Source organism: Natator depressus, chromosome 6 (genome assembly GCF_965152275.1).
Source record: "Natator depressus isolate rNatDep1 chromosome 6, rNatDep2.hap1, whole genome shotgun sequence".
NCBI lineage: Eukaryota > Metazoa > Chordata > Testudines > Cheloniidae > Natator > Natator depressus.
Genome location: NC_134239.1, coordinates 65021301 through 65043256, shown reverse-complemented (window position 1 = coordinate 65043256; position 21956 = coordinate 65021301). Strand labels below are relative to the sequence as shown.

General features: G+C 42.9%; 1 protein-coding gene across 1 annotated transcript in view; it reads left to right on the top strand.

Moving 5' to 3' along the window:
- The window catches only part of COX16 (cytochrome c oxidase assembly factor COX16), a 56204-nt gene extending 34917 nt beyond the window's left edge, over window positions 1–21287 (top strand). Inside the window, exons 3-4 of the mRNA XM_074955569.1 lie at window positions 4664–4726; window positions 20107–21287. Coding sequence (XP_074811670.1) covers window positions 4664–4726; window positions 20107–20223 — 180 coding nt within the window. The 3' untranslated portion in view covers window positions 20224–21287. The remainder of the gene's footprint in view (window positions 1–4663; window positions 4727–20106) is intronic.
- The last annotated feature ends 669 nt before the right edge of the window (window positions 21288–21956 follow it).

Here is a 21956-nt window from a genome sequence, read left to right as displayed (position 1 = left end):
TCCTTCTGTTCAAAAGTACATGAAGAGGCCAACGCTCTAGTAGCAGCGTGTTGCAGGAGTCCCTGGGCCGACAGGGATTGCAAGCAATGAAGTGCTTCACATTGCTCCCAAGTGACACCCTTCTTCCGCCCCCAAAATCTGGCCAGTACTTGGAAGGGCATTTATCAGCTGACTCCAGTTGAATAATGGCCGTCTTAAGCTAAAGAGTGGGGTACAGATTTTTAAATGTATATAGATACCTAAAGATGTAGATGTACCTAGTAGGATTTCCAATGTATCTAGGCACCTAACTCCAACTGATGCTAGGTGCCTGGGCAGTTCTGTAAATCCTGGGTTCCTGTCTGCATTTTTCAGAAATCTGGCCTGGGTTACTGCAGTTGAGTGTTGGGAAAGATAAAATTCAGAAAGAAATGGGAGGGTAGATTGGGGCAGGTTTCTGGGGAAATAACTTGCTCTTTGATGATCAATTTTTTAGGATTTTTTTTTCATTTAAATAGTTTGAATGAGTCAATGCAGTGCAAAATACTTTGGCAAATAATGTTTATAATTTGAATGGGTCTTATCTATAAGTAGGCATTTAAAAAAATACTTCCCAGAAAAATAAAATACAAAGCCTGCTTTCTACCTTAACCCATCTTAAAGGACTCCCTGAGGATTTGAAAGAATCCTCCAGTGACTTAGGGACACTGTACCTCCTAATCCACCACCCCTCCTAACCCATGGTACATGAGACACAGATTGTCAAGGTGCAGGAAGAACCAGACTCTGGCCACTAGAATGGCCCATAGGGGCTTCTGGTCAGCTGGTGTAATGCACAGCAGCCTCCAAGGCCAAGAAAGCAAAAATGTTGCATAGCTACGTTTGTGCATGCCCCCTTCCTTATCCGGGTGTGGAAGGATGGACTCCTGGATTTGATTTTTAGTTTCTCTCAGCTGCCAGGCCACTGCTGAAAACTCCAACTGGGATCTGAGAATTCAGCAGGGCTTTGTCTGCATCATAACATATCTTTGGGTCTGCACCCCAAGGGAGGTCGACACCTGAGTGCTGGGGCAAGTCCCTTTAAAGGTGAGGCTTCACAGAACTGATCTCAGTGTCTTTTGTTCTGCAGTTGGGTGTGGCCCTGCCTGTGTGTGTGTGCTGGAGGAGGCATAATAGAATAGCTTGGCTCAGTAAGACAGGTAAAAAGGGTACCCAAGCTGGCATAATAAACAGGCTCAATAGTATCTAAGCACATCAGGTGGCATCCAAAGGGGGGCAACCTGTCACACATCTGCTTGAGGAGTTTCAGGTTGCTTCTTTGGCTGACCAGATTTATTTTGGGCAACATTTCCATTATTGACTCAAGCCAGTTACAAATTTGCAGGATTTCTGTGTCTTAGACTTAGATGCTCCCCTCTCCTCCCTCAGGTGGAGAGGAATTAATGCACAAGGAAGTGGGCTAAGAGCAGAGGGCGCTTGGAGTGGAGCAGCAGCAGTGCTCCCCTGAGTTTTCACAAGTGTAGCCATGCGAACTAGAATCACTAGACATAAGTAAAATAAATCCGATAAATAGGGGATATTGAGATGTTTATGGTAAAAGTCAAAACAAAAATAATCGTATAGGTAAATTTTGTCTGTCGTAATTGAAATAAAAACACAGATTTAACTATGTAGGTACTTTTATGGTACTCACCACCATGATATCTGAGTGCCTTTCAATTACGTGAAAGTCCAAGAGCAAGCAAAACTCTCTACCCCTCTTCTTCCCCCTTCCTCCCCCCCGCCGCTCCCTTCTCCAGCTGGAGGAGTAGCTTGAAAAGTATAAGAATTAATTTCCACCTTCTGTGTGTGTGTGTGTGTGTGTGTGTGTGTGTGTGTGGACTATGTGAAGAGCTATTGTGAGGATACTAAGGAGAAACTTGCATTTAGTTCTGAATAACGTGCGGTCCAGAGTTTTTTCCTCTTGCTCCAGAGAGAGTTCTTTCTCCCGCACTCACGATCAATGGATTCATTGCTTTGGTGGAACATAGCCGTTATTGGAGGTCATGATTATAGAGAGAGAGGCAGTTTTTCCGGTCACTAGGGCCATTTCCATGGAGCGCTTTCAATATCATCAGGACCGAGACTTTGAATTTGACCCAGTGTTGGTGAGGAGCAGTGTAGGGACTGGAGCCTTCTCACAGAAGCCTGTTCCTCTCACTGGAGAGGCTTCTGCATTTTGTACCAGTTTAAGCTTTTTTAGTCTGTCTGGCTTAATTCCTGGATGTAATGAGCTGCAGTAGAGTGTGGAAGTCACAAATACGTGTATTACTGTAGCTAGATCTGTGACTCATGCAAGGGGACTAAGGTCTGATGTACATTTAAAAATTAGCTCAATCTAGCTACATCCTGCAGGGCTGTGAAAAATTCTGAGCACTGTAGTTAGATTGACCTAATTCCCAGCGTAGATGCAGCTAAGTTGATGGAAGAATTCTTCTGTCGACCTCATTACTGCCTCTTGGAGAGGTGGATGCATTGTATTGCAGAAAAATTCCTTTTGTTGATGTAGAAAGCTTCTGCGTTACAGCATTACTGTGACAGAGCTGCAGTGCCATAGCTGTGCCGCTGTAGTGTAGACATGTCCTAAGTCTTCTAGCCATTCACAGATGGTAATGATGATTTTTCACAGTCACGGCTGTCTGAGCATCTTTAGGACCTTAGATATGCAAGAGTACTCCAAGGCTATATAGCGACTTTACGGTTGGCAGCCAGGTGCCTTAGATCAAGGGGAATATTATGGAGGAGACATGTTCTCTGAGCACTTGCCTCTTCCTACCTGTACCAATTCTGTCATGCCTGGGTTCAATTTTAGCCCGCTGCTCTTCATTCAAGTGGCTGATCTGTGCTAAGCATTAGGAATGCAGTGGGTTGGTTCTGTTTATATCTGATGTGAAGGAGATGTACAGTGGGGTATTATCTGTATTTTGCTGACATTTTTAAGTGTGACACCAGCTCCCACAGTATCTTCATATAGATATTGAATAATATCGGGGAAAGGATAGAGCCTTGCAGGACTCAGCAAGAGAGCACTTTCAGGGCAGAGGAATAGTTGCCCATTACACCTCTCTGGGTTAGGTCTGAAAGAACTCAAACCATTTTAGGACATTTCCATGGACTTGTGCTGTTCATTTGAGCAAAACCATCGGTCTAATGTGTGTTGACTATTATTATCATTTCCACATTTGTTTGAGACCAAAGCAGATATTGGAATGGGGGGGTTGGCAATGGGACAGCTAATGCAGTGTTGCTGGAGTGGGAAATGAGGAATTTACCTCTCCAGTATCAAACCTTCACCTGCTTCCTGAGTACCAATACTCTTAGCATCCAGCTGTGAAAACCCACCCCTATGCATTGCAATATAAACAACAGTGGTACATTGAAAATTTATGGGCAGAGTGAAATAAACTGCAGGTAATATAAAATTAAGTAACACAAGGGTTACTTTAATGTACTTGGAGAGCAGTGAAGGAGCAGGAGGGCATTGGTACCACATAAGTCCAGGATCCTTGCTGCGTAGCATAGTTCTAGTGCATCATATAGGACATGAGGCCTTGGTTCATGGTATAGCATGGGCAACAATAATGCAAGCTTCACTTTGCTGCACTGCCACATGTACTGAATCTCACCCTGTTTTTCTGTGGTTCAGTCAGTCTTTGGCCTCTCTTCTGAGACTACCTACAAGGGTGCCATTTAGGGCTAATTGTGATGTAGAACTCTGGCCACTAGAAATTAAACTGGAACACGCAGCTCATTGCTCATAGGTCACTGAACAGAGAGTAACTACTTTTGATCACTGAACTGAATCACAATTGAACCAGGGACCTATAGGTGAAAGAATCATCCCTGTACCAGTCCCCTTAGCCATCCAGTCCATTCATGTTATTTTTATTTAAGGACTAAAAATGTAGTTTCTGTTGATCTTTTTTTATTTGATTGATTACCCTAATTAATGTATCTGAATAGCATGTATCAATTGGGGAGGGGGGGTCCTCACTTGGAGAATGAATACAGCTCCCTCCAGGGGCCTGAGCTATGCAAAACCCAGTTATCGTGGTCTACTGGGGTTCATACTCCTTGATTTTCTGTTCAAGCACCCAAACTCCAATGAAACTGGCAGAAATCACCCAATTTTATCTGATTTGGGGTCAAAATTAGGCAGAAGCAACAAGTTTCACATGGTTTCTACCACAACAGCAAATCAGCAAAAGATTTGCAACCCTGGCCCAAGAGTTGGCTTTGTAAATCAAAGTGTGTTACATGCCTCTTCTGCAACCTTAAGTCCTGACAGCGGAAAGCCTAAATAGCGTGACCACATCTTTCCCCTTCCTTGTGGTTGAGATTCGATGAGGTGGTCAAGCTTTAGATTTAAGCATCTGGGGATTGATGGCAGGGCATTTACAATGAGGGGCCCTCTAGTCTGCAGTTTTTTCCCTCTGCTAGTCTGAAAGAACTAGAATCTGTTGACCTTTGTTCTATACAGGTTCATATATTGCACCCATCACCATGGTATCTGGGCAATGCAAGAACTATCTCAGTTCTCAGCATTTAGTTTTCTTTTAAAAGAAGATTGAGAATTGTTTTTCTTTCAAATTTGGGTATATTTTATAAATAAACATTTTGGATGTCTTCTCCATTTGCCTTACAGATGGATCCAGCTTTGGAAGAAAGAATCAGAAAGAATAAGATATCATTGGAATCTGAATATGAGGTACTGTAGGCTTGTTGCTCAGGGCTTGTAGCCTTGTCTTGCCTACCCTAGCTGTTGGTCAGGTGTGCCTGCCCATAACTAAAATTAAACTAACTCTTTGCCTTTAATTCACTGCTGTCCAGTAAAACTAAGTTTTGTTTTGTTTTTTTGGTAAAAGATTTTGAACATGCAATGCTTCTTTCTAAGCACAGCCCTGATGTCCAGTTGCCAAGTACAGCCCTACAAATGAAGCTAACAGTTTCTGTGGCTAACCTAGTCTGTAAAAGTAAAGCTAAAAATGGACTTGGATAGAATATGTGCATGTCAGCATTTATGCTACATATCATATGATGAGATCCTTGTGAGAAATTGCAGCACCATGTGACCACTTAGCTGACACTACCCATTAATCTATCTGCCTCCATAACTACTACTTATATTCCAAACATCTGTGCAGTTTTCAGACAGTTTCCATTTCCCCCTTTGTCCATCAAAAAATATATATATATCACAGAGAAATATTTCCTCCTTTCTCCCAAATGTATTTCTTCCCACAATTACACTGCTCTGAGATGGAGCCCTGAGCTAGCAACAGGTTTAATGTCCAGTATCTCATAAGTCTTCAAGGCTGGAAGTGGGTTTATCCCTTAGGAAAGCTGCAGAACCTCCTTTTCCAGAGATAAAATATGTTTGTTTCAGGCTCAGTCCCTTAAAATTATGACACTGATATGTAGAAAAGGTTTTTTAGGTAATTGTAGAGTTTTAGAAAATTAAATGGAACAAATTGTCTGCTCATTATTTCTGCACTTGCTTTGTTTTGTTATTGAGTGGGGAGAGAGGGATGAAAGGGCACAAATAATTTGGGGTACAATTTTTTGCCTACAGTTATCTGCAGGTGAAATTCCTGACACATGGGTGTCAAGAACTTGATTGCACCCTACTTAAATATTCAAATGATTGAAACTAGGGATGTAAAAGGTTAACCGGTAAGCATTAGGCTTACCGGTTAACCAACCTTAACCGTTAACCCCTGCAGTCCTGCGCTGGCGGGAGGCACCCAAGCCCCAGCTGTGTCTGGCCAGAGGGACCCCAGCCCCAGCTGCTCTGGGCCAGCCGGCGGGACCTCAGCCACACCACGCCAGTGGGACCCCAGTCCCGGCCGGCCAGAGGGGCGCTGGGATGGCCGGTGGGACCTCAGCCGCACCAGGGCGGCCGGCTCCCTCCCCCCCCCGAGCCACTTCGGTTAGCCGGTTAATTAACTGATATAATTTTAATCATTTAACCCCGGTTAACTTTTTAAACTGATATTTACATCCTTAATCGTAACTGGACTCGCTAATAAAACTGTTCTATCACATCATCCCATCCATCATGAATTTTCTATATCATAATAATAATAATATACTCTTTTTTTGCTTTTCTAACATAAGGACACAGATTGTTCCTCTCTAGTATGGTAAAGTTGTTAAATTAAAATGACTGGAAACAAATTTGGGGCATTACACTTTTTACAAATAACTTTGTTTTATAGTGTTTAGGGGGCAGAAAGCTTCATACTCTGAGTATGAATGGAAAATCCCAGCCTGAAATTCATAATTTACAATCCACTAACGACAGTTCCATTTGCCTTTTGGGAGCCTTTGGTCTTGTATGCTCCCTTATATGCATTATAACTCTGGTTTGATTTATTTATGTGAAAGAACCACAGAGCAATGAAAAGAACAGTCTCTGTCCTTTTAACATGATACGTAACTCTAAGCTCAAAATGGAACTGTACGTGTGTGCCACACTTCCTTTCAACCACAATTAAGTACATGGTTGAAGGACAATATTTAATCGGCCATAATTGCTCTGACTCTTGTAGGAGACGTCAGTGTTAATAAAATGAAAATGGCATAACAAAATCTTAAATGCATGTTCAGATAATTCTTGTGAGGCTTATTCCCGATAGCAGAAGTGACTGAAACATTCTTAATTTTTGTTTTTTTCAATCTAAACTGCAGATGAGCCCCAAGCCACATAGTTCAGATCCAGATCCAAACTTTACCAAACAACACAGCATTCAGATCTTGCATTCCAGTGTGTTTGATTATAGAGAGAGGACCAATACATGTTATTTGGATTGCATCAGCATTTGAAATTTTTCATAATTAAGGTGGATTCAGATCAGTTTGGGGCCCATCTCTAATGTCAAAATGCAAATATATAAAAGTATGTAATTATAAAAACTTTACTATGGTCCCAAACCTGCTAGGTGCTGAGCATCCTAAATTCTCACTAGAGTGCAAGTTAAAGGAGCTCAGTCCCTCAGCAGGGTTGTATATCACATCTCAGGATTGGGCTGTATCAGAGTGTTTGACTATTTAATCCATTGTTTCCTCTCCATTCCTACTAAAAAAAATTACTGGACAAGTCCTTTGTCATCTCTCTCCTTTAGTACAGTAAACTTTCTCCTCTGTGGACCCTTATTCTACCTTTTTCCTATACTACTTCCTAGGCTACCCAAAATGTGGCTGCTTAAGAACATCTTATTTTATATAGAGAGCTACTTGGAGGCTTATAATAATATAATATATATTATATATAATATAAAAGGACAGTAATAGTAAAATGCCCAGGGCCCTAAAAGGTTGCATAATTATTATGTAATACTCAAAGGAGAAGGGCATTATTTTACAATCTTGCTATACTAACAGCATTATTTTACATAGCTGCTGTTGAAGACAGCTGTCCTTTTATGAAATTTGGCTGTCTGATGTGTAAAAACCTTCCGTTTTTACGACTTCTGTTTCTTCTTCTTCTCGGAATATATGTGTTGAATTATTTTAGTATTCTGAGAATACTGCTTAAAGCTTACCCTACCATCTTTTGGGTCCTGGCTCACAGGGCAAAGATATTTCCAATGTACTATAACATTATATCCTGACTCAATATGAATTTGGTGAGTTAAGATATCATCAAGTCATGATTTAAAGTGACAAGTTTCATGTAAAGACATTTTTTTCACTATAGCTTAATAGTTGTGTGAAGTTCAGTTTATCCCACATAGGAGCACAGTTGGTATTGCTGTTATTTCAAGAACTGCAGTAGGGGGCACTGTTTGTGTGTACAGTCTATACTGAAGTGTTAATCTCTCAGGTCTATCATTCGTTCCATCCATCTCGTGCTTTGAGATGTGCCAAAGGAGCAAACTTTCTTTACACATGTTCCCTTTTGCTCATGCATTCCTCTCACACACACTTGTGTTCTCACAGAGCCAGCTAGTCCTTGCTCCTCCCATTTAACTAATAAATCATTACCCTTTCCATAGCTGAAACTGGTACTAATGTGAATGTAGTTCCATGCTTGAGCCTTGTAGAACAAACTGTAAAAAATGCAAAGTAGTATATAACTTGTGCTAAGACACAGGTCTAGAGTTTTTTTTTTTTTTTAAAGTGCTAAAGTGGCAAAATTCTTTCTAATAATAATTTTTGTTTCTACAGTATCTTTTATCTTCTGGGATCTAAAGTGGTTTGCAAATGTAAAGGGTCACAGTCAACTTTTAATCACAATTCTGTTTGAAATTGTCTATTTACTAAATTATGTGTTACCCTGAGGATTACTCTACCTGAAAGAGATTTGAGGAAATTTTTTTTTCCAGATTTTTGTACTTTGTAGGCAGTCACTTTCAGTGTCCCTACATTGAGGCCTGGATCCAGCACAGCACTTAACTTAAAGCCTGTGCTTAACTTAACTTACAGGAGTACTCCCATTGAAGTCAAAGCCTAAAATTAAGCATGCACATAAATTTGCAGGATTGGGGCCTTGCTTAGTTTCCCCTATTATTTGTGTGAGTCTTTCCAACAGCAGAAGAGAAGAGAGAAAATATTTTTAAATTGGAAAATATGATTGTAAAACCCCAAAAATGGTAGGAAGAGGGACTCAGGAGCATGTGAAGAACCTGAAAATACTTTTAGCATCCTCTCTCTCTCTGTTCTTTAATTGACTAGATTTCAAGTTGACAGTTTTCCTTTTAACTAATTGACTGCAAATGCATAGTTGCAGTAAGAATTTTTCAAGACAAAACACAATTAATTACCTGGGTTGGAATTTAGCAAAGGTATCCAGGATAACAAACCAGGTACTAAAGGGCTCTTTGGTCTAACAGAGAAAGGCATATCAAGAACCAGTAGCTGGAAGCTGAAGCCAGACCAAATTCAAATTAGAAACTAGGCATAAATTTTTAACAGTGTGAGTGATCAACCACAGGAACAAACATCCAAAGGAGATGGTGGATTCTCCATCTCTTGATGTCCTCAAATCAAGACTGGATGCCCTTCTGGAAGACATGCTTTAGTCAAACTAATTACTGGGCTCGGTACAGAGATAACTGGGTGAAACTTAATGGTCTGTGATATACAGAAAGTCAGATGAGGTGATGGTACTTTCTGGCCTTAAACTCTCTGATCTATGAAACCAGATACTGATCCACTTCCACCTTGCATAGTTTATTAGGTCAGATAATAAGTCTGCGTGAGGAAATATGACTGAACTCCACCACATGCAATGGGTTCACATCCCCTGCCCAATGGCCCACCCAAATCATGTCCCATACTTTGCACAATGGAACTGCATCAGTTCTGCTGCATGGAGGGACCCAGGCATCCATGGAGGAGGGGGCAACATTTATCCCTGGGTGAGGAATGTGTAACTGTTTACTTTTCACGTGAGATTGCTGGCAAATATTGCAAAATTATTAAATGGCATCTCAGTCTTCAAACAGCTGAGCAAGAGGTTTGGGGGTGTGGTTTGGGAAGGCTGCTTCCTACACAAGATGTCTTGTGAATGAAAAGAAATATTATACGTATTATCTCTGCTCAGCTGGTTAGTGCCATTTACATCTCTTAAGAATTGACTTTGGGTCTGGCCCCACCCCCAGCACCAGAGGGGGTCCCAGACACCCCCCCCCCCCCCCCCCGCACGTGCGCGCGCCCAAGTTTTAGTCATGGTGGGGCTTTTGGTAAAAGTCATGGACAGGTCATGGGCCCGTGAATTTTTGTTTACAGCCTGTGACCTGTCCATGACTTTTTCTAAAAATACCCGTGACTAAAACGTAGCCCTAATTATTAGTCTTTCACATACCAAGACTAGCAGTAGGTATGACACCAAGTGGATTTTAGTTAGGACAGTTTTTTTGTTTAAGTACTGTATTTGATGAGTGAATGTACAATATATACATAAGTTATCTTGTTCTCCCTTCCCTCTTCCTCTTTCAAAAATCTCATAAACCTGTGGTTCAAGATGTGGGTCATGGGAAAAGGTCAAAGTATTACAGGAAGGTGAAGCTGGGCAGCAATTATGGCACAGGCTCCTAAAATAAATGCTGGCAGTAGAGCCTTAGTACAAGGAGGAAGGTTCTTACTCTCCCAACAAGACTTCTCTCTGTTGAAAATGTTGACTTATCCAAGCCTTTGTTTCCATTAGGCTAGGGTATGCCACCCAGAACTTAAACTAGTGGAGAGAGCAACTCAATGTATTAAGAGCAGGGCATGCCAGAAAGAACTTAATGTTCTTGTACCGCACATTCCTGCCAGGATGCTGGTTATTATCTATAAAGCCCTAATTAGCCTAGGGCACAGCTAGTCCAGGCACTCTCTCTCCCTTTCTGACCTGCCACCCAACCTGTGCTTGTCCTGAACATTTAAGTTAACCATCCTATAAATGAGGTTTGTGGGGGCCAGGATTTCTCAGTGGCTGGCCCTCACCTCTTGAATTCACTATTGCTAGATATTCACCTAAGCCCCAATGTGGCCATATTCATAACACCGTATAAGACGTATCTCTTTGTACTAGACTTTCCATAAGTGCCAGCTCTTTCTTTACTTGCTGAGTGTCAGACTCCTTTTGATCTCTATCCTTAGTGCTTAGAGTGTCATTGGCTCTCCTTAGATAAATGAATACCAACCCCCCGAGAAAAAGTTCTAAGCCATCTACAGTGTTACTGTGATCGGGATCATACAAATGCCTGAAATAAATAACCTCCTCTCTCCCCCTCTTCAAAATGGAGCTATCCATAATGGTTTGCAGTTCATCTGCTCCTCTTGGTGCCTTTATCTCTGTGTCACAGGGACTGGTTGGTTCTTACCACATTTCAGTGCCAGCATTGTGCATTATCTCAGTCACCAGAGAATACAGTGGGAAAAAATGTGCCCCTGTGGGGAATCTCTAAGTCTTTGGTATAATGTATCTTGCAGGAAAATTTTTAATGCAGTGTATGGGGATTTAGCCAAACAGCTAAATCTCTAGGCATTCCCCTAATTGACTGCCCCTCAAGGAAATGCACCAGGGCCGCTAGTTCCACATAGCTCAGGAGCTATCATTTGAGCAAAGGTATAAAGTGGTCTTTCACAGTTGTTTACTTGTAGTTGTGTTACCATGTTCATTCTTTACTCTTTTTTGTGAACTCCTTAAGCATTACTTTGAAAATGTATTATTCTAGTGAGTTTTGGCCGTGTCCACATTCACAGTTTTATTGTTGCCCTGGATTTGAGGGGTATGTGTACCCCAGTGTGGCATTGTACCCCATAATGCTTTATGGGAATATGACATAACTGGAATATGTTTTATGCTACATGTGCCATGTAACATATCTCTGTAAAGCTTACAGTCAAAGCAAGATAAGGAGCAAGTCTTCTCCTTGGTGCCCACCCTGACAAATTCAGCTGACTGCAGGAAACCTCCATAGAGGAAAGTGCTGGAGGAATCTGTATTCCTTTCCCCACCTAGGTCCAGGAGTAGGACCTGAGGTGCTCTCCAGATGTTACTCCATCCATACAATTAGACTATGTCCCTAGCCCCCATTTTCCTACCATGCTCATCCTGCAGAATATGGGGGATGGGGAAAAGACCAGAGAAGCTGCACAGCAGGGGAGCCTCATGCTTTGGCTGACCTCACCCCAAATCTCACAGCACATAGCTACATAGAGAGTACCCATGGAGGTGGACTCCAGGCAGAAAGAGAACACCTCTCAAACTTCTGCCCTGCTGGTTCTGCTGGAAGGGGGCCCTTTCAAGTGGCAAAAAACTAGCTAGGATTTACTTCTAAAAGTTTTAGTACAATATTAAGATGGCAAGATTAAGCACTCAAAAGTAAAGACATTTCTTAGCCCTGGTGCACATGCTGTAAATTTTATGGCACACCTCAGTGACAAAGAGCAATACTACTTTTCTTTCTGAGCATTTCTAAGGTCTTGTATCTTAACATGCTAATCTTCCATAAACAAGGGAATGAGGAAAAGAAAATATTACATATCCTAGTTAAGGTTGGAACTCACTGAATTTTCAGTGCTTGTTCTTGCAGATTTAACAGAATGTTAATACTATTTTGCTTTTAATTTTCCAGATTTTTTTGTTTAAGGAAAGAAGATAATGTAGAAGTAAATGGCCATGTTCTGTCGGCTTTACTGCTGGAGCTTGTGAATTCTTTGAACCAATAAATACACACTTAACTAGCTTTGCGTACAAAAGCAATGCATGAATGGCCTTCTGCCTCTGCTGATATCCTGCAGTTGATATCCTGCAGTGGGCGTGGGTTCTGGGGCTCTCTGGCCAGTACAGTGTGGGGTTAGTTTAAAAATGGAAAGGCTGTGTAACCCACAGATTACTGAGTGCAGTAAATACTCTGGCTGTTAAATAATTTGCATCTCCATACTACCATCCATCCAAGGCTCTCAGAGCAATTTACAAATATTAACTAAGCTTTACACATTCTTGTGAAGGAGGGATGTACTGCCCCCATTTGAAAAATGGAGAAATTGATGCACAGAGATAATAAGGCACAGATTGTCAAAGGTATTCAGGCTCTTAATTTCCCTGATTTCAGTGGAAGTTAGGAGCCTCAATACTTTTGAGGATCTGGGCCTAAAGTGACTTATCCAAGCTCATGTGCTGAGAGTGAGATCCTGTCCCATTGAAGTTAATGGCAGAAGTCCTGTTGCCCTCAGTATGATCAGGATTTCACCACAAGTCTTCAGCAGAGCTGAGCAGAGAACCCAGATCTCTTGGATGCAGAGGCCATCGTCTAGAGTACAGGGGAGGGGGAGCTAAGTCAATCTAAGTGATACAACTTCAGCTATGAAAATAGGATAGCTGAAGTCGATGTACTTAGAGCTACTTACTGCAGTGTCTTCACTGCAGTAGGTCAACTGCTGCTGCTCCCCCGTCAACTCCGCCTACGCTTCTCGCTCCGGTGGAGTACCAGAGTCGATGGGAGAGTGCTCGGCGGTTGATTTACTGTGTCTTCACTAGACTTAGGCACCTAAGTCCCAGTTTTAGGCTCCACCACAATCTACAAAAGTCCCACCGAATCCTGTAGGTGCCTGAACTCACTTAGTATCTAAATTTTCAGGGTAAAAGTTCCCTGGCAGGTAAGTTTGTGCCTCTGGGTATGAGCACTGCTGCTTCATGCACTGCTGCTTCCCCCTAGGTGCCTAGTCACCTATCTCCCATCTAAGACCCAGTACAATCCATGAACCAGGGGAAGATAGGCACTAACTCACTCATGGGGCCCAATCTGGTAAGCATGCTGAGAGGCTGCCCACTGGCTTGGGTTCCATTGAGAACTGGAGGCCAGGGAAAGAAGCGGTCATGGTGCCCACCTTATAACTTTTTTAGCTCAGTAGTTAGAGCACTCACCCGGAATGCGAGGAAGAAAGGATTTGAACAGGCGAGTGCTCTAACCACTGAGCTGGGGGATATTCTTATATAGGGCTCCCTCAGTCTCTCCTCTTGAAGCTGTTCTGTGTTGCATATAGTTAGTCACAATGCTGTAACACTCAGCCGGAGAGTGCAAGAATGACTTTGTAACCTGGTGGACGGCACCCATTTGGGAGGTGGGCGACCCAGGGGTCCAGTCCCCCTGCTCTAATAACTCTTTAATTATCTCCCATCAGCATCTTCCACTGGCTCTCTGCCTAGCTTGCTGACTTTTGTGGATCTCCCATCTCTTCTCATTTGTTGTATAGGGAGCATAAGCAACTAACTCAGGCTCTGTGGATTGCAGTGCTGTTCCAGTAATTTCTAGGTGCCTAACCTAGAAATGCTGTAATGCTCAGCGTCACACGGCCTAAGTTCCTTTGTAGATCCAGGTCTAAATCCTGTGCTCCAATCCCACAACCATTCTTTCCTTCACTAAATAAAAACCTTACTTCAGACTTTGCATTCTCTTTCCTTGCAACTTCTTCAGCCCTTGTCACCTTGCATTATACGTTAACAACATAAAACTACAAAGAAACACCCTCTGGTTAAAAAGAATTACTCCATGCAGCGTTCCAGTCTGAGCAGGATTAATCACATAATAATTAAATACAAAGTGATAACCCTGAAATCACTAAACAAATGTGGCAGCAAACTTTTCTAAGGAAAATAAAAAGAGCAAAGAGCTTGCATTGTGAAAGATTTCATGCGAAAATATAGCTTCATGAGTGCAATAAGGTGGAGTTTTTAAACACCCATTTTAACTCTGTCCCCCTACATCTATACATTACAATAGGGTCTTTCATTACATGCACTATAGCCCCAGAAGTAATTTGTTGCTCTGACACGTACCGAGCTGATTTGATGCAGTTCTCTTCCCTGCTCCTTTCAACTGTGAAGATACTCTGCCCTTTGTGATCTTTCCATCTTTATCTGAAATTTTACATGCCAGTTACCATAGTGATGGGCAATAATTGCCCCTTTTGATTTGTTATGGATAGGTATTTCTGGGGTGCTCATCAGCAAAGTATCTGAGCATTTCACAAGCCTAATGAAGTAAGCTTACTAACACCCTCCTCAAAGAGGCAAGTTTTTATTGTCTCCTTTTTACAGGTGAGTTAGTGAAGCACAGAGACACTACAGTCACAATTGTTGTAAATGACCACTGATTTTGGTGGCCAACTTGAAATAACTTGGCCTGAGTTTTCAGAGGTGTGGAGCGCTCCCAGGTCCAAATGAATTTTTATTGACTTCAGTTTGCTCTTTGTGGTGTGGAGGCTTGCCCTCCATGGACAACGTATACCCAAACTCACAAGGTAATGATTTTCAAACAACATCAGTCTGGACCAGATTTGAACCAGTGAGTGAATGACTCCCTAGGCCACTTCCTGTCTCTTATACCATCCAGTATCCCTAATACTGAAACCTGCTTAACAGGAGTTTTATAAAAGCAAAATGTGTAGTGAGCAGCTGAATGCTTCTTTAGCCACATCATCTATTCACAGAGCTGCAGCTTTCTTATAGTTACAGCTTGTTGTCAGCCAAAGACTTTAAAGAGGCATTTTTAGCTGATTTAGAAACAATCAGTCGGTTTGATATACTACGTTGTTCTAACTTTAAACAATTAATTTTCAGTATCCTTTGGGATATTTGAGACAAGTAGCAAAAGGCATGTCAATCTGATCTGGTTAAATCTCCTTCAATGATTGACTGTTTAGTGGATTGAATAGTGCAGGGAATTGGGAGCAGAGTAGAGCTTTTCACCTCTAGACATCCAGTTTGTAGAGATCTCAAGTTGGGAGTGGCTGAAAGTAGTTTACCAGCTGTATGTGGTACTTCTGTGAAATTTGGTGGTCTCAGTCTTGGTCCTAATGGACAGGTGTCCACATCACAGCTAGCACTAATTGGCGTTCTCAGCAGAGAAGCCAAAGACTGAGTGAACTTGGGGGTTGAGCTACCCTCTCACCCAAAGATGTGGTCCTGGTACAACATGGTTGTGTGGCAATCTGAGGGAAGCTTGTAATGCTGCTGCCTGTGCTCTTCCTATTCAGTGGACAGAAAGAGGACTTAACTCTTCAGGGTTGTTCGGCTTATTTAAGAAAAATAAAAATAGCACAGTAACAGTTGAAGGCCAGATTCTCTATTGCCCTGCACTGATGCAATCGTTTACCTCTGTACAAAGTGGGTGTGAAAGGTTCTCACCAGTGTGTGTGTGAGTGGAGAGTTCTGGTTTAGTAGAGTTGTACCCAGACTTTGCACAGATATAAATAAACTACATAGAGAATCAGGACTTTTTTCCAGTTGTAACAGGGTTCTCTGCCCGCCCCTCTTCCTGGGGCCCGCTGACTGCCCCAATAAAGCTCAGAGAGGCTTCCTGTTATGTAGCACCCGTGACTTTACTTACACACACAGACACACACACCCCCCACCTCTCCCACCACCGGTGTTGAGCTATTTACAAGGCTTACAGGGTTAGTTCCCTCTTTGGCTAGCAGTCAGCCCGCAGCCAGGAAACTGTCCGTTCTCCTGGCAGCCCCCCTTCATACTGGCTCCCAGTCCTTATAACTGCTGGCCTGTCAGTCCCACAGGTGGAGCCAATCCCCAGGCCAGGCATCATGCCTGTTACACCAGACCCAATCTATTTCTCTTGATTGGAGCCGGCTGAGCAGGGGCTAATTAGGTGCTTTTGCAGCAGCACCCTGCTACACAGGTCCATTTTCATAGCTGATGTTCCTTCTTACCTTTTACCTGAATAAAAAAGGACCCCTTTTTAAAACTTTTATGACATGATCAGATTTGGAAAATCTTATAGCCTGGCTGTTCTGAAAGTATAATTGATGGGACACATGTCCCTTCTAGACTGATAATAGACTGATACATGTCCAAGGGAATCCCCCTTGCCGCTGGCAGCTGCTGGGAGCAGCTGGGGTCCCTCTTGCTACCTGCGGCAGCTGGGAGCTCTGTGGATCCCCCCTGCTGCCCGCGGTCAATGGAAACAGCGGGGATTCCCCCTGCCACCGGGTTCCACCCTGCAGTCCATGAGGGCTGGGAGCAACAGGGGGTCCTCTTGCCACCCACAGTAGCCAGAAGCAGCGGGTTCCCCCCTGCCACCTGTGGTGGCCGGGAGCTGTGGTGGTACCCCGCAACTCCCTGCCTTTGCAGGTGGCAGGGGACCCTGCAGCTCCCAGCTGCACTGTCTGAAGTCACACATGTCTTTGGAAGTCATGGATTCCGTGACCTCCATCACTAAATCGCAGCCTTAGTAATGGTTGCAGATTCTGCCATGTGTTCTTAGGAAGCTGCTCTCCCTAGATTTGCAGTGAGGCATCAAATGAAATCTTTGTTGTGAATGTCACAAACTATTAATGATCTTCATGAATGTAACACCTGAGCAAACAAATGTACGATTTCCCTGTGCATTGATTAGATTTGTAACTCAATTTTAACTGACAAGTATAAACTCAGTAGACCTCATCAATTGTATAGTTTAATCTACTTATTTACACTGACTATACCCATCCCTTGGATGTTAAGTCCTTCATTATGTAATTCATAATGTCTTTTTCAGGAACCCTGATACCGCTAAATTTGGAACAAACACTGCCAAAATATTTTCTTGTTTTCATTTCCTTAGATTCTGTATATATTTGAAACACCCTGTGCTGTTGGCAACCCTTTGTCTTGAGAGTGACCTCTTCAAAGCCTTCCTAAGGTTTCCAATACAACTGAGTATGACCTTTAGTTAAAGACTATCCTCTATTAGGTATTCTGCTTGTGTTGGTCCCTTAGGCAGTCTCTTCAGATACTGTAAGTTTCACTGTATATATTTCACTTTCAGTAACTGCTTATTGAAAATATCTCTGAACATTTCTAGAGCATGCATTGTGTACAGGTGCACTGTATATGTGTTTTATAAAGTCAGAATGCTTTCCCTTTGTAAAGCACAAGGTTCTTTGCAGTGTATTTTCTTTGAATCTTCCATTTGAGTCAGGTGTTAAATTCTGTCTCTTGTAATCAGAGTGATGGCTGCTGATGCATGGGATGATGGGGCACCTTCCCTAAACTCCCTGTCCTCCTCCTCCCTAGTCAGTTTAGATTTCTTCCAGTGGAAATAAAAGGCTGGCTAATCACAATTTGAATAAAGTAGCAAGGACAGTTTTCAGGAAGTGCTTATGCTAACTCATTCCACTGTATGAAAAATTCAGCTGCTGCTACCTCATATCAAAAATCTGGTGAATGTATACACGTGCACAAGTGTTTTCTGTGCGATCTTGCTTAATTTATTTTGAAATCTGACTAATCTCATTGAGATTTCTTCCAGTTGTAGAAGTGTCATGAAGGTTTTACATAACATGAACCAATAACAGCAGGCCTGTCCTGTTACAGCTGCCAAATTTTTCTGTGACCCTTATTCAAGTTCCTCATTATTTGTCATCCCTATTGACAGTAGTCAAATTAGAATGCAAGCTCTGTAGGGCAAGGGTAGTGTCTTCTGGTGTATTTGTAAAGTGCCTATTGCAGTGAGGCCCTGATCCTGATGAGGGGGATGGGTCCAGCAACAGGCAGTAGTCTTGCGTGGGGGGAAGGGGAGGCCTCAGGCAAGTGGCTGGGGTGTCCTGTTTTCTCTTTGGCAAGTGTGGTCACCCTGCAACTTCCAGCTGCCGTGGGTGGAGAGGGCACCCCACAGCTCCCAGCCACCATGGTGGTGGGGGAAACCAGGGAGCCGCAGCAGCAAAAGTCACAGACAGGTCATGGCTTCTGTGAATTTTTGTTTATTGCCCGTGACCAGTCCATGATTTTTACTAAAAATAACCAACACAAAATCTTACCCTTAATCATTAATAACATACAATCTTTTCTACTTCGGTAACACTTGGAATGCAGTGTGAACCTTTGGGATGATGTTGCAAACTCCCTCACATATCTGCTGTTAGCAGATGTGAAGCTCCATATTTAGGAATTTACTAAATACAGAGAGTCTATGCCTTGTGGGAAATGGGACTTCCATTTCTCAACTAGCTGCACTGTGAAGAGGTGGGTCAAATTTTGGCCTGGTGTAAACAAGCAGAACTCACATTGTCTTCAGTGGGAGAGGCACCTGCTTATACCAGTGTGGGACTTGGTTCAGAATGTGCTATCTCAAGGATAAAGTGGGGAGAATGGGAGGTGGAGAGCAGGGGCAGTAACTGAAACTAAAGTAGATAGTCAAGGAGAAGACATGGGATAAGCAGCTACTTCTCCACTATCTGTGTGCATTAAACTAAAGGAAGAGTCCGCAGAGTTTGCTTCCAGCTTGTTTTCAGTAACTGCGTTGCACTAAAATGCACTGGATACAGAAACACTCTTGGCTTCTGTCTTTTACTGTTGTAGTTCTTTGACATGGGAACTGGAGAGGCTTTAAAAAATAGTCTGCAAAGGTTCTCTAGCTTCTCTATGGCGAGAACTGCAATACCCTGTGCCAAAATGCTGTCTTATGTGTTGCTACAGCCATACTCCTAGGGGAATCACAGCATCCCTTTGCCTTCTGCAGCAGCAGTACATGGCAGGGGAAGGCAGGAGGGTGTTCCTTTTTTTTACCTAGTCACAGAAATGCATGAAGAGTCCAATTGTGGATGCCCTTGAACAGGGGTACTAGAGGAGGGTGGGGAAAGATCCTGTCTGGTCCCCAGAACACCTGTGTGGGAAATCTAGACATTGTTTAAGTGCTAGGCTCTTTGGCCACTTAAGACGCCCCGGGCCTGTCTCCACAATGCATTAGTCTGCACTAGTGTGGTGTGCACTAACTGGCCCACGTGGGCCCTGCTAGCATGCCCTAAAAGTTCCCTAGTGCATGTTCATATAGTCCCACTTCAAACAGTACTACATTAACACACACTAAGAAGCTTTTAGGGCATGCCAGCAGGGTCCACGTGGGCCGGTTAGTGCGCAGCACGCTAGTGCACACCCCTCAGTGTGAACTAACACGCCATATAGACATGCCCCCCAGTGTATTCCTCACCCCAAAGGGGGACATAGGTAGGTGGGCTGGGAACATGGCTATAGCCCCATCTCCCATTTGTGGCTTCTGGAATTAGGAAGCACATTCTGGAAAGCCGTGCATTCTTCTCTTTTATATGAAAGTAGTATGGAGTGAAGGGGATCATGCTGTTTCTAACTCTCCCCGAGGCCATCTGCCCTGCACAGGCAGAATACCTCTGGGCACCAATGATCAGACATTGTCTTCTCTCCCTTGCTTCCCAGAAGAGTAGTTCCTTCTGCAAAAGCCAAATTTTGGTTGTGCTTTGACAGCTTTCTAGACCTCAGCACCAGAAATTCCTGCAGTCAAAGGGCTGACCTGAAAAATAGGGTAGATTTTAAAAAGAAAAGAAAAAGTTGAGAACATTTTCTGCCCTGTCCAATGGATCTCTCTTCCCTAGATATAGAGGAGCAATTACAGCTACAGTCATCATAGCTTCTGATGGCATTTAATATGATATTTCTCCGTTCTTTCTCCTGTCTGTAGACTTTTTTCTCCTATAGAATATCATTTGGTCCTGGGTGAAAGTGAATCAGCCAGTGGATGACGTTACATTTGTGATATAGGAAACAAGCATATTTGGAAGAACTCTGTTTAAAGCCAGGCATTCATGCCCTAACATAGCTTTATGTTTGTTATTGTTTATCTATAGAAACTGAAAAGCTCTGACTTTGATGACTGGAAGAACATCAGAGGGCCCCGTCCATGGGAGGATTCCAAGTCTTTTCAAGAGCAGCAGCAACAAGTTCTGCATTCCAAGCCATCTTGACTGTGTGTGCTCACTCCAGTGTCTTTATAGAATCACTGTTATGCCAGTGACTGGACTTTCTTGCTTTCTAATCCTGTGTCCAGGGAGAGACATGGGTGGGGAAAAACCAAGTTGACAGGTGGTTTACTTGAGATCAATCTGAGATGAAATGTTAAATAAAGATCTTTGTTCAACTGCATCCATTTGCATGGAAGCCCATAGACTGTGTATATTAACTCTTAATAAAGATCAGCCCATTCTTTCATTGAGAATGTCAGTGTTTTCCTTCAGTATTTTTAATAGCTACTGGTCACAATCTTGTGTGGGCTTCAGTGAGGACTGACATCTAGGAATTCAGCCTTTCAGTAGCACAAGTTGTCACCCTTATGAGAACGGTGGTTCTGAAGTCTAGATGTGTGTGACCAGATACATGTTAGTGCAGAGAGCACCTGTGTGATCTCAGGCTCAAGGCTTTTAAACGTGGGAGGTACTCTACCGGCTTAAGAGCTGTTAAGGAACAGCACGCACATTTTTGGATAATAATGCTCTTATGTTTTATTTCCAGCACCTTGCCAGTACACTACTCAGTTCCAGCAGTGTCAGCAGGTAATGGTTTCAATAACATTTGTTTAGCTGTGGTCAGATTTCTGTAATCACTTTATCGATGTGCTGTTGCGGACAGCAACTTTCCCTGTGGAATATTTCAGTTGAACTAAGAAGAGCTCTTCCTCTTTAAGAGCCTTGCTGTTTTTTATGTGAGCTAGCAGAGCAGAGTGATAGAATCTTCTTGACCCCATATGTGGAGCGCAAAATCTCCCTTGGACTATTATGCACATACATACAGATGTAGGGAGATTGATTACCTGTAATTGGCTTTCTCTATAATCCTGTTTGTGTGAATCTGTGCCTTAATGCACTAATATATAGAAGCTTCTTAGTAAGTAGTTATGGTAAAGTTTAGAACTTTCTTGCAAAGAATGACAGGTTTCAAAGTGGTAGCCGTGTTAGTCTGTATCAGCAAAAACAACGAGGAGTCCGTGTGACACCTTAGAGACTAACAAATTTATTTGGGCATAAGCTTTCATGGACTAGAACCCACTTTATCAGATGCATGGAGTGGAAAATACAGGACCAGGTATAAATACATGAAAAGATGTGAGTTGTCTTACCAAGTGTGAGGTCATGGCATAGGGGCATTGCTGGCACATGCTGTCATATATTACATTGGTAGATGTGCAAGTGAACGAGCCCCTGACGGTGTGGCTGATGTGGTTAGGTCCTATGATGGTGTCCCTTGAATAGATATGTAAACAGAGTTGGCCCTGGGGTTTGTTGCATGGTCTGGTTCCTTGGCTGGTGTTTTGTTGTTCATCATCTGGACCCATGGGAAGGAGGACCTTGAGGAATTCCACCAAGATTTCCACCCCACCATCAACCTCAGCCTGGACCAGTCCACACAAGAGGCACACTTCCTAGACAGTACAGTGCTAATAAGCGATGATCACATAAACACCACCCTATACCAGAAACCTACTAACCACTATACTTACCTACATGCCTCCAGCTTTCATCCAGACCACATCACATGATCCATTGTCTACAGCCAAGCTCTAAGATACAACTGCATTTGCTCCGATCCCTCAGACAGAGACAAACACCTACAGGATCTCTATCAAGCGTTCTTACAACTGCAACACCCACCTGGTGAAGTGAAGAAACAGATTGACAGAGCCAGAAGGGTACCCAGAAGTCAC